Genomic DNA, 14,536 nt, shown 5'->3' with positions numbered 1-14,536 from the left:
CGGAGAATTCCATTGTCTGTAGAAAAGCAATGGAACGAGAAATACCTCTCATGTGAATGCGCGTGACTGAGAACGAAGCTGCTGCCAGACCCCTTCGTCAAACAGCTCTCATTCGCTCCCACCTCACAGTAGAAGCCTGAAACAACGTTCTAAAGACGGATGACATCTAGTGGAAGCCGTAGGAAGTGCAAAATAACCCATATCCCACTGTGAATTCGATAGGGGCTGAGTTCAAAAACTACAAACCTCAGATTTCCCACTTCCTGTTTGGATTTTTTTCTCAGGTTTTTGCCTGCCATATGAGTTATGTTATACTCACAGACATCATTCAAACAGTTTTAGAAACTTCAGAGTGTTTTCTATCCAATAATATTAATAATATGCATATATTAGCATCTGGGACTGAGTAGGAGGCAGTTTACTCTGGGCACGCTATTCATCCAAAAGTGAAAATGCCGCCCCCTATCCCAAAGAAGTTTTAAACCAAAGGTCACACGTTGTTGTTCACTACATAAGCTACAATACTCTCACAGAACTCTGAAATATACAGTACAGAGAAGTCCCTACTTCCTACCTGACTTCTGACCACGTCCTCATAATGAGAAAGGATCAGTTCTGTCAGCTCCTCCTGAAGCACAGAGATCTCTTGGTCTTTCTTCACCTCTTCAAACTGACAGATGAGTGATTTCCTCACCTAACATCAGTATGTTCTGCTCCTTTAAAAAGAGGGGTTATAACACTACAACTACAGTCAGCCTCCAATATGGCGCACACCATCAGATCCTTCTAGATCTACAAGGGGCCATTTAAAGTGTCTACAGGGAGGTATTCAGACTGGGCCACACCAATCTGTATAAAATGATGTACCTTCTCATGTAGTAGGGTCATGTACCATGGTACCTTCCCCCCTGTGTCCTCAGCCATGATGGTTCTGATGACCCTCTCTAGCTGCTCCGGGGTCCAAGCAGGCTAAACCTAACATTTCCTTTTGTGGAGCCGTTCACCTGCAGGCTTCAGTTACATGCAAGAAACATTCAATAACTTTCACTTTATTCACATATAGTTTTCTTTTTACTGAAGTTGTTTGACCTTCTCTCTCTGACCGTTGACTGGATTCCTGGTCATTTCGGCCTGTAAAACAAAGCATTATTTATTATCAACTAAGAGTGATTAAATGTGAATTAAAAATGTATGTCACAGTTTATGAACTGAATTCAAGTGGGGTTCCCACCAGACAAGAAAGGTTTCTACAGTCCGTTACAACATTATAGAACATCTCTGGTAAATCTGGGTACCTGGTTTTCCTGGGAGTGTGGAGGGGTCCAGCAAGTCCTTCCCAGGAGCAGACTTACATAATATTACATAAACCATCATCAAGAAAAGTTCATGTAGCATATTATTGTAGAAAGCAGTGATCTTAATTTTTCTTTTTAAATATTTCACCTTTATTTAACCAGGTAGGCAAGTTGAGAACAAGTTCTCATTTACAACTGCGACCTGGCCAAGATAAAGCAAAGCAGTTCGACACATATAACAACACAGAGTTACACATGGAGTAAAACAAACATACAGTCAATAATACAGTAGAAAAATAAGTCTATTTACAATGTGAGCAAATGAGGTGAGATAAGGGAGGTAAAGGCAATAAATAGGCCATGGTGGCGAAGTAAATACAATATAGCAATTAAAACACTGGAATGGTAGATTTGACAGTAGATTAGTGTGCAAAGTAGAAATACTGGGGCGCAAAGGAGCAAAATAAATAAATAAATACAGTAGGGGAAGGGATAGTTGTTTGCGCTATTTATAGATGGGCTATGTACAGGTGCAGTGATCTGTGAGCTGCTCTGACAGCTGGTGCTTAAAGCTAGTGAGGGAGATAAGTGTTTCCAGTTTCAGAGATTTTTGTAGTTCGTTCCAGTCATTGGCAGCAGAGAACTGGAAGGAGAGGCGGCCTAAGGAGGAATTGGCTTTAGGGGTGACAAGTGAGATATACCTGCTGGAACGCGTACTACGGTAATATAAGTCGCCTATCTTAATAATAATTTAGATGTTAGACGACCAGTACTTATGTTTACATTTTACCAAGATCATATGAGAGAAAGTCTATAGTACAGTTATTTTTTTAATCATATAGTTTACAATATATCTATGGTTATTACATAGAAGGTTTTAACATTCCATCTCAAAGAAACACGTTCTATCTCGTTCTATCACGTTCTATGGATGCTGATGTCATAGAGTCGTTTGAGGGGGGCAATGGCGTTTGAGGGGGGCAATCAAAGTGAATGAGAATAAACATGCATTTCATCATTCTAAGAACAGTCCTTAAAGTGTATGTCTTCCTGCTTCATTGCAGCATTATTTTTGTATTTCGTTTTTTACATTTTTTATTACAGTTACAAGTACAGTGGGGATTACAGAAACATGTTCGTCAAATTAAATTGCAGGCTAAATGTTCTTTAAAAACAAGAAAACATACATTTAATATGATTCACAATGTGAATGTGATTTAAGATGATTCACAATATTAGTTTATAGTGTGTTCGGTTATCCAACAGACACGGCACATTGTGACATGGTACTTGAAGATGAAACGGACGTTATTAACGTGGTACACTGTTTAGATTGAGCACATTTTAGCGAAATCTATACTTTGTCATGACAATATAAACGGATGGATGTGTGGCCATACCATCTATTGGCTGATTTGTCGATCTGAAGTGTAGGTCATTGTTTTGAAGGCGTTATGAAATGTGATAGCGTGGAATCCTTTATCTCCAGTGACAATAATTATATAGCCAAGCTATGATGCGTTCATACACAATGTCCAGATTTTCACAGGCGGACCATTTACAAGTTAAATCACGGAGGGAAATGTATTTTACCCACTGATAGAACATAGGCTTTCACCAAATAGATTTGTATTTCTGGGTGGATTATCCATTTAAACTGTATAGTGGATTATCAGTAGGTTGCCTCCCACTTTTCGCAAACGTTATTTGGAAAGTCAGAGTGAAAGTAAAATAACTCAACTGCGAACCAAGACGGGGTAAGATACAGATTATGTGTGTATATGTAGAAATAGCCTCCTTAACATGTTCAGTGTAGTAACTGAAAAAATAATGACATACTTTAATCGTGATGAATGACTGTATTTGTAATTTTACAACAAGGCTGTTCTCTCCCTTTTGTTTTCAACGTCTGTTCTGCCTCTTGGTGACTCAACTGCTTTTTAATTTGAACGCGTGGTGCTAAACTCAATCGAATTGTCCCTGTTCTTGAAAAATGAAAAGTTTTGGCCTTCTCATTTTTAAAGAAAAATAATTACAATTTTGCTTGTTTGCAACGAAAAAAACGGACAAAATAATATAGCGAACGTCAGAAGCCCTGACTTGGCCTGGCTGTACTGTACACTCTAATAGTAAAAGATTGCTGGAGTATCCTTTAGGGGTTCTTCAAATTGAAACCGTGGAGAACCTCTATAAATTCTTCAAAGAACCCTTTAAAATGGTTCTTCAAATAACCCCTTTTAATAGATCCTCGAATAACGTTTTGGGGTACATTTTTTAACTCCCCCCTCCGCTATTATTAATAATAATACACATAACAATAACAACAAGAACACAATATTTCAGTTGTCAGTGTTAATTATGATTTTAGTGGCAAAGCAGAATTTAAAAATCCAAAGATGAGAAAAATTTCCAGCCGAGCCCCAAGTCCAATGGATATATCCTCTGTCGTGTTGATGTTAGTGTTTATGTTATCCGTATCCACAGCCAGAATGGTGGTGATCGAACAGGTTTCCTGTTGTATTCATCAGAGGTGTAGGGAGGGTGAAGTGTGTGAATCCCAAAAATTGTAATTATACAGATGATTAAAAAACGTGCATGGCAGTATTCATACCTTGGTTTTTGTGGTAAATGTGAATTAAAAAACAGTTCACTTTTGATTATGGTTTTTATACAAATGCCTTGTCCATAATGTAGAGGCCTCTGGGATTCTCATTGAAGAGTTAAGGGAGGCTGCTGTGACTGAGTCCTATAAGGTTTTAGAGAAACATAAATTAACTGTAGATGATGTGATCTGCACAACATACCAATGTGTACAATACCTTTGTGTGCCTCCTGGTCAGTATACCTGCAGACTCAGACACACACAACAGTGAGAGGTATAGTCAACTGCACCCAATGAAGCTATAGCCTTCAACATGATCTTATCTCTTTGTTGATTTGATATCCGTTCAATTGTCCATTTTCTGTTTTATAAATTATTTAGAAGGGAGAAAGTGTCAAACAACACTGCCATTTCTACAAATATGAAAATATAGAGGGTATGATCATAAAACAATATCAATTTAGATCATACAAGTGAGAAACCTTACCTTATATTGAGGAAATATTTACATTTTTCAGTTAAGTGGCTGCACCTGGCTGTCATCTCAAATTCATTGAAACACTACAACTGGACATTACTAAATGTATTGGTAATGCTACTGATGGAGCTGCAAACAACAAGACCAGTACAATGGTTTCTCTGCCTTGCTATCCTCACACTCTCCCAACCAAGTACATGAGGTGTTACACACGTCCTGACTCTTGTGATGACAGACACAATAGGAGTAGATATGTCTGTTCTCTCTACTAAATAACCTGGCAGTGTTCATTCCAGAGTCCTACCAAAGAATCAATGTGTGGTGAAAAAAGAGCCTGGACACTCCCACAGACGTCTCTCTCCTATAGGAGAAACACGCTGGTGGGCCAAGGATGTATTCTTTGGCGACCCACAAAATGCTCTGTTTGTGGATGTAATTCTCACCTCGATGGCTATTGAAGAGATGGCAGGTCAAAGGCCAACTGTACGTGTCAAGGTCAGAGCATTAACAGAGACCCTGCTCAAGGTACAACACAATCTTCACTGCCCAAACAGTTCTGTCTATATTTGAGAAAACGTCCCTTCTCTCCAAGTACCTACAAACCAGTGGCATGGACATCCTGACAGTAGGATGGTATTGGGAACACAAGAGGCTCTGCAAAAGAATGTGAGGGACTTGCTGTGAAGAGGGCTGCAAACAGCTTCGTGCAGTGGTCCACTGACAAGCTGCAAGAACAGGATGAACACACCGAACTGGAAGTGCAAGCTGAGATGCCTCAAAAGAGAACAAAGAAAAGGAAGACCATGCCATGATACCATGATAGGGATGCAGAGAGGCCATGATACCATGATAGGGATGCAGAGAGGCCATGATACCATGATAGGGATGCAGAGAGGCCATGATACCATGATAGGGATGCAGAGAGGCCATGATACCATGATAGGGATGCAGAGAGGCCATGATACCATGATAGGGATGCAGAGAGGCCATGATACCATGATAGGGATGCAGAGAGGCCATGATACCATGATAGGGTTGCAGAGAGGCCATGATACCATGATAGGGATGCAGAGAGGCCATGATACCATGATAGGGTTGCAGAGAGGCCATGATACCATGATAGGGATGCAGAGAGGGTCTACAAGAGAGACTGAAAACATCAGCAGTGGAGGAGTACACAACCAGGACTGTGAGATACCTGCAGATGGACATGATGAAAAATATGTGGAGATGATGAATACAAGTTGTTAAACATGTAAGAACTGTGCTGTATGTTGTTATCAACGTCTACGGTGGTACATCTTGTTGACAGAGGCTTAGCATGTTGTAGGCCTGGGGTACAAGTTCCTATTCACCCTGTCTGTCATCCGGGTAGCCTGTGAGAGGAGCTTCTCAACTCTCAAATTCATAAAACATAGACTCAGGAGCACCCTATCCTACGATCACTTGGAGGCATTTATTCTGATGGCAACTGAAAAGGAAATCCTTATGGTCTTGGATACAGATGATGTCATTGACAGGGTGACAGAGAAGAACTGCTGTGACACCTGCTGACAAAAGGGTAGGGAGGGCAGAGTGACAGCAGAGGAGAACAAGAAGAAACATAGACAGACAGACAGACAAACAACTGAGGAGAATCACAGACAGACAAGCTTACAGACTGACAACAAAGTTACAGTCAGAGTTACAGACAGAGTGACAGATCAGAACAAGTTATAGTGATGAGTTGTATCTCCAGACTCCAGTGGTGTTTTAACATATATTTGTTTTAAACATGAGCTGGTTAAAAAGAGCTGGTTAAAAAAGGAGGAAGACCATGTTTCTTCACTCTCTGGTACAGTAAAGATTGGGAATCTCTGTACTATAGTGTACTACTGATGTTATACGCCGCAGGTTAGGAGGGTTAGGTTAAGGTTAGGAAAGGGGTTAAGGTTTGTCACGGCCGTCAAAAGGAGGAGACCAAAGCGCAGCGTGGTGAGCGTACATATTTATTTTATTAAGGTGACGCCAACATAAACAATACAAAACAACCGTGACGCTTAAGGGCATTAGTGCCACAAACAAAGTTAACTTCCCACACTGAAAGGAGGGAAAAGGGCTACCTAAGTATGGTTCCCAATCAGAGACAACGATAGACAGCTGTCCCTGATTGAGAACCATACCCGGCCAAAACATAGAAATACAAAATCATAGAAAACAAAAACATAGAATGCCCACCCCAAATCACACCCTGACCAAACCAAATAGAGACATAAAAAGTCTCTCTAAGGTCAGGGTGTGACAGGGTTAGCAGAAATGCTCTCCTAACCTGCTACAAAAATCACTTCCGGTCGTATCTGTATCAAGTGTCAAAGATGGCAACATTCTCTAATAACTACACGCCTAATTCTGTTTCATACTTCTCAAAGTTGATAACTAGCTTATTCATTTTTTCTTCAGTGATTCAATTCAGTAAGATATCATCATTTACAAATTGAAAGGATTATATTTATATGTACTAAAATACATGAATTCAACAGGTCAGTTCAACTCGATTATTCAAAACTCCTAAGAACTTCACAAATCCAGTGTGTGGGTCTTACATTTACATTACATTTAAGTCATTTAGCAGACGCTCTTATCCAGAGCGACTTACAAATCTTCCAGTGAGTTGGAGAGGAATGAGGAACCATGGCACAGTTTGGAACCTTGATATGGACTGTAAGTGAAACATTTCTGATTTGCTTGGCATGTTTAAAAAACAATTATCAATTTAAATATTTCCTCTATGAAATATAAATCAGAGTTATTATTAGCCTACTAGTTCTGTCAATTTTAATGAAACCTTTTAGAAAACACGTGGTGGAGAGATGTACATTTTCACTAGGTCAACGTTTCCCAAACTCGGTCCTGGGGCCCCTAAGGGGTGCACATTTCGTTTTTTGCCCTAGCACTACACAGCTGATTCAAATAATGAACTCATCATCAACCAAAACTTTCACCCCTTTTGGGTCCCTAAACCGAGTTAGGGAATTGCAAATAAAAACACACCAGGGGGCGCCACCACACTCATAATATACTGTTTAAAATGGTCCCACATAATTACTATAATTGTATTTGAAATGTGAATATTTGGGTTAGAATTATGTTAACTACTTCTGTAAGTTTTATGAAAACACACCATCAGTTTAGATTTTTGTGATTTGTTTTGACATTTTCTCTACTTCTAGATAACTATTATATTGGTGCTTGAAAGCATTGGATCCTGTATTGCATGTGGTAGAGCCGAGTACAGAATAGGGGATGATTGTTGTCTCATGTGTTGGCCAGGTAAGGACCATCTTTGTACATCATATGAATCACCAGATGTTAATACATCATCAACACCAACATATGACTTTTATCCTTCTAAACATTGACCCCTGTTTCACATAATGATCCAGCCATCTATAAAATAGGTGATAGATATTGCACAATGTGTGATCCCTGGTAAGGACCTTGTGTATTTTTATGAGGAGTTAATTATAACAATAAAAACAATAATAATTATGATAATAATAATACCAAAACTTTATTTTCTGGTTCTCTTTTCAACAGGATATTGTGTACATAGTCATTGCACCAAATTTACAAGTATACCTGTCTGTATGCTCTGTATTGACTCCACGTTCCTTGATGAGCCCAGTGGTAAAACAACATGCAACAACTGTACCACATGTGATCCAGGTGAGAATTCTGTGTTCTGGGCATAAACACTGAGCTACTTTACTATATCAGATGTTGTTTTAATGAAATACAACAGACTTATCTAGCTTCAGATTCCAAGTGACATTCAGCTTGAATCTAGCTTCAGATTCCAAGTGACATTTGGTGGCTTTGTTTTATCTTGGCCAGGTCGCAGTTGTAAATGAGAACTTGTTCTCAACTGGCCTACTTGGTTAAATACAGGTGAAATTAATATACACTGCTCAAAAAAATAAAGGGAACACTAAAATAACACATCCTAGATCTGAATGAATGAAATATTCTTATTAAATACTTTTTTCTTTACATAGTTGAATGTGCTGACAACAAAATCACACAAAAATGATCAATGGAAATCAAATTTATCAACCCATGGAGGTCTGGATTTGGAGTCACACTCAAAATTAAAGTGGAAAACCACACTACAGGCTAATCCAACTTTGATGTAATGTCCTTAAAACAAGTCAAAATGAGGCTCAGTAGTGTGTGTGGCCTCCACGTGCCTGTATGACCTCCCTACCACACCTGGGCATGCTCCTGATGAGGTGGCGGATGGTCTCCTGAGGGATCTCCTCCCAGACCTGGACTAAAGCATCCGCCAACTCCTGGATAGTCTGTGGTGCAACGTGGCGTTGGTGGATGGAGCGAGACATGATGTCCCAGATGTGCTCAATTGGATTCAGGTCTGGGGAACGGGCGGGCCAGTCCATAGCATCAATGCCTTCCTCTTGCAGGAACTGCTGACACACTCCAGCCACATGAGGTCTAGCATTGTCTTGCATTAGGAGGAACCCAGGGCCAACCGCACCAGCATATGGTCTCACAAGGGGTCTGAGGATCTCATCTCGGTACCTAATCGCAGTCAGGCTACCTCTGGCGAGCACATGGAGGGCTGTGCGGCCCCCAAAGAAATGCCACCCCACACCATGACTGACCCACCGCCAAACCGGTCATGCTGGAGGATGTTTCAGGCAGCAGAACGTTCTCCATGGCGTCTCCAGACTCTGTCACGTCTGTCACATGTGCTCAGTGTGAACCTGCTTTCATCTGTGAAGAGCACAGGGCGCCAGTGGCGAATTTGCCAATCTTGGTGTTCTCTGGCAAATGCCAAACGTCCTGCACGGTGTTGGGTTGTAAGCACAACCCCCACCTGTGGACGTCGGGCCCTCATACCACCCTCATGGAGTCTGTTTCTGACCGCTTGAGCAGACACATGCACATTTGTGGCCTGCTGGAGGTCATTTGCAGGGCTCTGGCAGTGCTCCTCCTGCTCCTCCTTGCACAAAGGCAGAGGTAGCGGTCCTGCTGCTGGGTTGTTGCCCTCTTACGGCCTCCTCCACGTCTCCTGATGTACTGGCCTGTCTCCTGGTAGCGCCTCCATGCTCTGGACACTACGCTGACAGACACAGCAAACCTTCTTGCCACAACTCGCATTGATGTGCCATCCTGGATGAGCTGCACTACCTGAGCCACTTGTGTGGGTTGTAGACTCCGTCTCATGCTACCACTAGAGTGAAAGCACTGCCAGCATTCAAAAGTGACCAAAACATCATCCAGGAAGCATAGGAACTGAGAAGTGGTCTGTGGTCACCACCTGCAGAACCACTCCTTTATTGGGGGTGTCTTGCTAATTGCCTATAATTTCCACCTTTTGTCTATTCCATTTGCACAACAGCATGTGAAATGTATTGTCAATCAGTGTTGCTTCCTAAGTGGACAGTTTGATTTCACAGAAGTGTGATTGACTTGGAGTTACATTGTGTTGTTTAAGTGTTCCCTTTATTTTTTTGAGCAATGTATATATATTTATAAAACATGTTTTCTCTATAGGTTTGGGTTTGAAGGTAAAGCAGCCATGTACACCTTCATCAGACACTGTCTGTGGGACACTGGAGGGGTTCTACTGTCTAGACCCAACAAAGGATGGTTGTGGAGCAGCCCAGAGACACAGCAGCTGTAAACCTGGTCAATACATCAGTCACACAGGTTGGTCTTCTGTCTCACTCATAATACTAATTGTGTTGTCATAATTCAATTGAGTCAAGTTGGTAACTTCAGTGTGAATAATCATTAACAGTAAATATAATATAATTAGTAGGGGGAAAATGAAATGCAATGATGTATTTGTGCAGGAACAACATCTACAGATACTGTGTGTTCTGACTGTACTGGTGATACCTATTCAGATGGATCATTAACATCTTGCCAGCCACACACAGAGTAAGTTCACATATGTCTACATAAATCAGAAGTCTAAGATAAATAATACAATATACTACAGTAAAAATATAAAATATCATGGAAAGTTGAATGATCAAATTGCCGTCTCAGACTGTTAAATTATGTGTTACAGGTGTAAATCCTTAGGTCTTCAAGAACTTAGACCAGGAACTCATTTGTCCAATCCTGAATGTGGACCACAATCCTCACAAATAGAACCTGGAATCATCATTGGTGTTGTTCTGGCATCAGTCCTAATAGCTCCTGCAATAATAACAATAATAATAATAATAATTGTAATTCTAAGGAAGAAAAGAAGTCCAACAACACTGACTTTTTCTCCAGTGACAGTAAATGCTGTAGAGGTATGTTGATATAATCTACATGTTGAACAGTCACTGTGCTAAGGTTAGCTGAGCAGATGTTATTATTGCTCTACTTACTCTGGGGCTGAACTAGAAATGTTTTATTGAGTAATATGTTTCCTTCTATTAGGCATCGTCAGATTTAGAGGAAACACCAAGCAATCTAGTACAATGAAACAGAAGAAAGTACAGCATCTTGCAGGTGTTAGTTTTGTAGATGGTGAGTTGTCAAGAACTTCAGCCGTATGACTAAAGGTGTATGCTCTATTACTTCATGTTATCAATGCAATGATGACAACTAAGATATGGTCAAAGTGCTATGAAACTAAAGCTTCACCTTCACACGGTCCTTGTTCATTACTGGTTTATTCTCTCCCACAGATTCAAGCTCTGACGCACTCATCATTACAAATGCTACCTGAGGTACGTACAGATTCTGTACACTGTGGTAAATGTGATCTAGATTCAAATGTTTCTTAAAGTTGGTTTCTGGCATATTACTGTTGCTATGTAGGATTTTATGAGGGTTGCCAGATTGGAGTAAAACTTGTATTTGTCAGTGTTTTTTGTGCACTAGTATCCCAAAGTATTAAGTGAAAACAAACATAGAAAACAATATTGGCAGCAATGAAAATAAATTAAAAGGTAAGGCTACTATTATATTCTAATTATTTCGGTGACAACCTGGTTGATTAATAATATTGGGTTGACAATGCAGATAGTCCGGGTAGCCATTTGATTAGCTGTTCAGGAGTCTTACGGCTTAAGACTCCTGTGTAGAAGCTGTTAAGCCTTTTGGACCTAGACTTGGTGCTCCGATACCGCTTGCCATGCGGTAGCAGAGAGAACAGTCTATGACTAGGGTGGCTGGAGTCTTTGACAATTTTTAGGGCCTTCCTCTGACACCGGTTAGCCTATGCAAATAAATAGGAAAACATTCCAAGCTTATTAATAGGACAACATTTAGCGTTATTGGGAACACATATGGCGCGGGGAGAAGTCAAAGGATCCTAGTCAGGCTATTTTTTGTGAAATCCAGATTATATATAGGGCTTCATGTGTATCAAATCTGTAGGCGATAGTGGGCTGAATCAATGAAAAATATAGCTGAAATGTGCAGGCTTTGTCATGATCTGTGATCAAAATAGACAGGGGTGTTTCCGGTTCCGTTTAGGCTATAGGTTACGCATAAGAACTCAGATGCACTGAGATGAATAGCCTGATTCAATGCGATTCTCCTGAATAAAAATATGTTAAGCTGTTTGGTCTATGAATACCGCTTCTATACCGCTTCTATCTTTTTGGTCTTTTTCTATAGGCATAGCCTACCACTAATATTCTAAATTGCAGAGACTTAGGCCTACCAAGAACCCATGTTGAGGGTGTGCAAAACATTCAATAGTCTAGTGGACTATGCAGAAATAATTGTGGAATTCATCATTGTTAAAGCCTATATCGCTTTATATAATCTGGACTGTTGTTTTTACTAAGGCTTAGCAAACAAGGGGTAGCATATGCTTTTTGCCCATTTCTATAACAAGAGTTAGGCCTATATCCTCACATACCCCCTCAATTCAAGCCCTGCTTTTAACCATAAAACATCTCAATGATTGTGTCTGTTAAACAGGTGAACTTGTGGTAAACTGGGAACTCTGGGGACAGGACAAGGACAACACTAAAAGGCCACAGAACCCACACGTGGCGCCTGCACAATACACTGAACCCACACATGGCGCCTCCACAATACACTGAACCCAGACATGGCGCCTGCACAATACACTGAACCCACACGTGGCGCCTCCACAATACACTGAACCCACACATGGCGCCTGCACAATACACTGAACCCACACATGGCGCCTCCACAATACACTGAACCAAGACATGGCGCCTCCACAATACACTGAACCCAGACGTGGTGCCTGCACAATACACTGAACCCACACGTGGCGCCTGCACAATACACTGAACCAAGACATGGCGCCTCCACAATACACTGAACCCAGACATGGCGCCTCCACAATACACTGAACCCACACGTGGCGCCTCCACAATACACTGAACCCACACATGGCGCCTGCACAATACACTGAACCCACACATGGCGCCTCCACAATACACTGAACCCACACGTGGCGCCTCCACAATACACTGAACCCACACGTGGCGCCTCCACAATACACTGAACCCACACATGGCGCCTCCACAATACACTGAACCCAGACATGGCGCCTCCACAATACACTGAACCCAGACATGGCGCCTGCACAATACACTGAACCCAGACATGGCGCCTCCACAATACACTGAACCCAGACATGGCGCCTCCACAATACACTGAACCCAGACATGGCGCCTGCACAATACACTGAACCCAGACATGGCGCCTCCACAATACACTGAACCCACACATGGCGCCTCCACAATACACTGAACCAACACGTGGCGCCTGCACAATACACTGAACCCACACGTGGCGCCTGCATGATACACCTGAATACACCTGAATACCTGCATACATACTGGACTGGTAAGGAGCACTGCTATAACTATTATTATTAGTAGTATTATAATGATTTAAACATTTGAACAAGTTGGGAAAACCCTTCAGTTAACTACTGTACCTATCAATTATCCAGTTGTAGGAATTATGGTTCCTCAATATACATTTAACATATTACAACGTAGGCTATGTGTTACAGCACTACTTTTGGTGTCCCCTCAGGAATTGCTCTTGAGAAAATTTTATGTAATTGTCCCCTCCAAGGTTGATATCAGATTTTCGCCCCTGTGCACGATACAACATTAGAATACAAGTTGTACTAATCATCATTAAGGTGGTTGTCAGCATTACTTTCAACTGCACAATATGCATGAATTCAAAAATGTTCTGCTGAGTTGACCCTAGAAATGTAGTCTAGATACTATCACTTCTTTTTTCCCCTTGTGAAACAGGTTCTACCACCAGCAAGTAAATACACTTCTATCCACAGTTCTGTGGGAAATACATTCACCTAAAAGCACCTTTTTACTGAATTACTGTCGACATATCATTTACAGTTGACAGTCTTTTAACATCCCCCACAAAACACATCGTTTTAACATACGACTAGATGCAAATCATCGAACTGAAGAAATAAAAGAGCAATAGACTTTTAAACCGTCCCTAACATTCCATGTTATACAACTGTACATGTTGGTTTCACTCTGAGCTGTAGGTCAAGGTTTCCTACCTCATTAAACTCCCCACTCTTCCTGTTTTCTATCTCTACAATCAATGGACAAATGTATCTACAATTAAATTAATCTAACAACAATACAACTGTTTGCAGTTTAGCAGTATTATTATGATGAATTTGTCAGACTACTCAGACAGATAGTAAACAGAATGTAAATCTAAGCCTGCAAGCATTGGGTACTTTCCACTCTGCCTAACACGTTTCATAAAAAAACTGCAGGGACTTTCCACCAAGAGATAGCAGCATCATAATCAAACCCAGACTCAGAGCTGGATAGGTAAGAGATAGAAGCATCATAATCAAACCCAGACTCAGAGCTGGATAGGTAAGAGATAGTAGTATCATAATCAAACCCAGACTCAGAGCTGGATAGGTAAGAGATAGCAGCATCATAATCAAACCCAGACTCAGAGCTGGATAGGGAAGAGATAGAAGCATCATAATCAAACCCAGACTCAGAGCTGGATAGGTAAGAGATAGCAGCATTATAATCAAACCCAGACTCAGAGCTGGAACACCTCTTGTTATACACTACATTAATTAACATAAGGTTGTCTGTGAGACAACACTCCCTTTGTTTTACTGACTTGTTGAATGATTGATCCATTCATCCT

The 14,536-nt window shown here is 41.0% G+C and overlaps 2 protein-coding genes across 6 annotated transcripts in view; both read left to right on the top strand.

Annotated features, from left to right (window-relative positions):
• LOC139557794 (tumor necrosis factor receptor superfamily member 14-like) overlaps window positions 1–14,536 on the top strand; it is a 38,780-nt gene that overhangs the window by 22,686 nt on the left and 1,558 nt on the right. The window lies entirely within an intron of this gene.
• LOC139557793 (tumor necrosis factor receptor superfamily member 14-like) overlaps window positions 1,496–14,536 on the top strand; it is a 55,090-nt gene continuing 42,049 nt past the window's right edge. For 2 of the 4 annotated variants that reach the window (XM_071372984.1, XM_071372985.1), the window contains exons 1-3: window positions 2,026–7,075; window positions 7,585–7,684; window positions 7,952–8,080. In XM_071372984.1, the coding sequence (XP_071229085.1) occupies window positions 7,046–7,075; window positions 7,585–7,684; window positions 7,952–8,080 (259 nt within the window). In that variant the 5' untranslated portion in view covers window positions 2,026–7,045. The other 2 variants (XM_071372981.1, XM_071372980.1) reach the window with 2 other exon arrangements.

Source organism: Salvelinus alpinus, chromosome 28, assembly GCF_045679555.1.
Source record: "Salvelinus alpinus chromosome 28, SLU_Salpinus.1, whole genome shotgun sequence".
NCBI classification, from domain to species: domain Eukaryota; kingdom Metazoa; phylum Chordata; class Actinopteri; order Salmoniformes; family Salmonidae; genus Salvelinus; species Salvelinus alpinus.
This window is presented reverse-complemented; position numbering and strand designations above follow the sequence as displayed.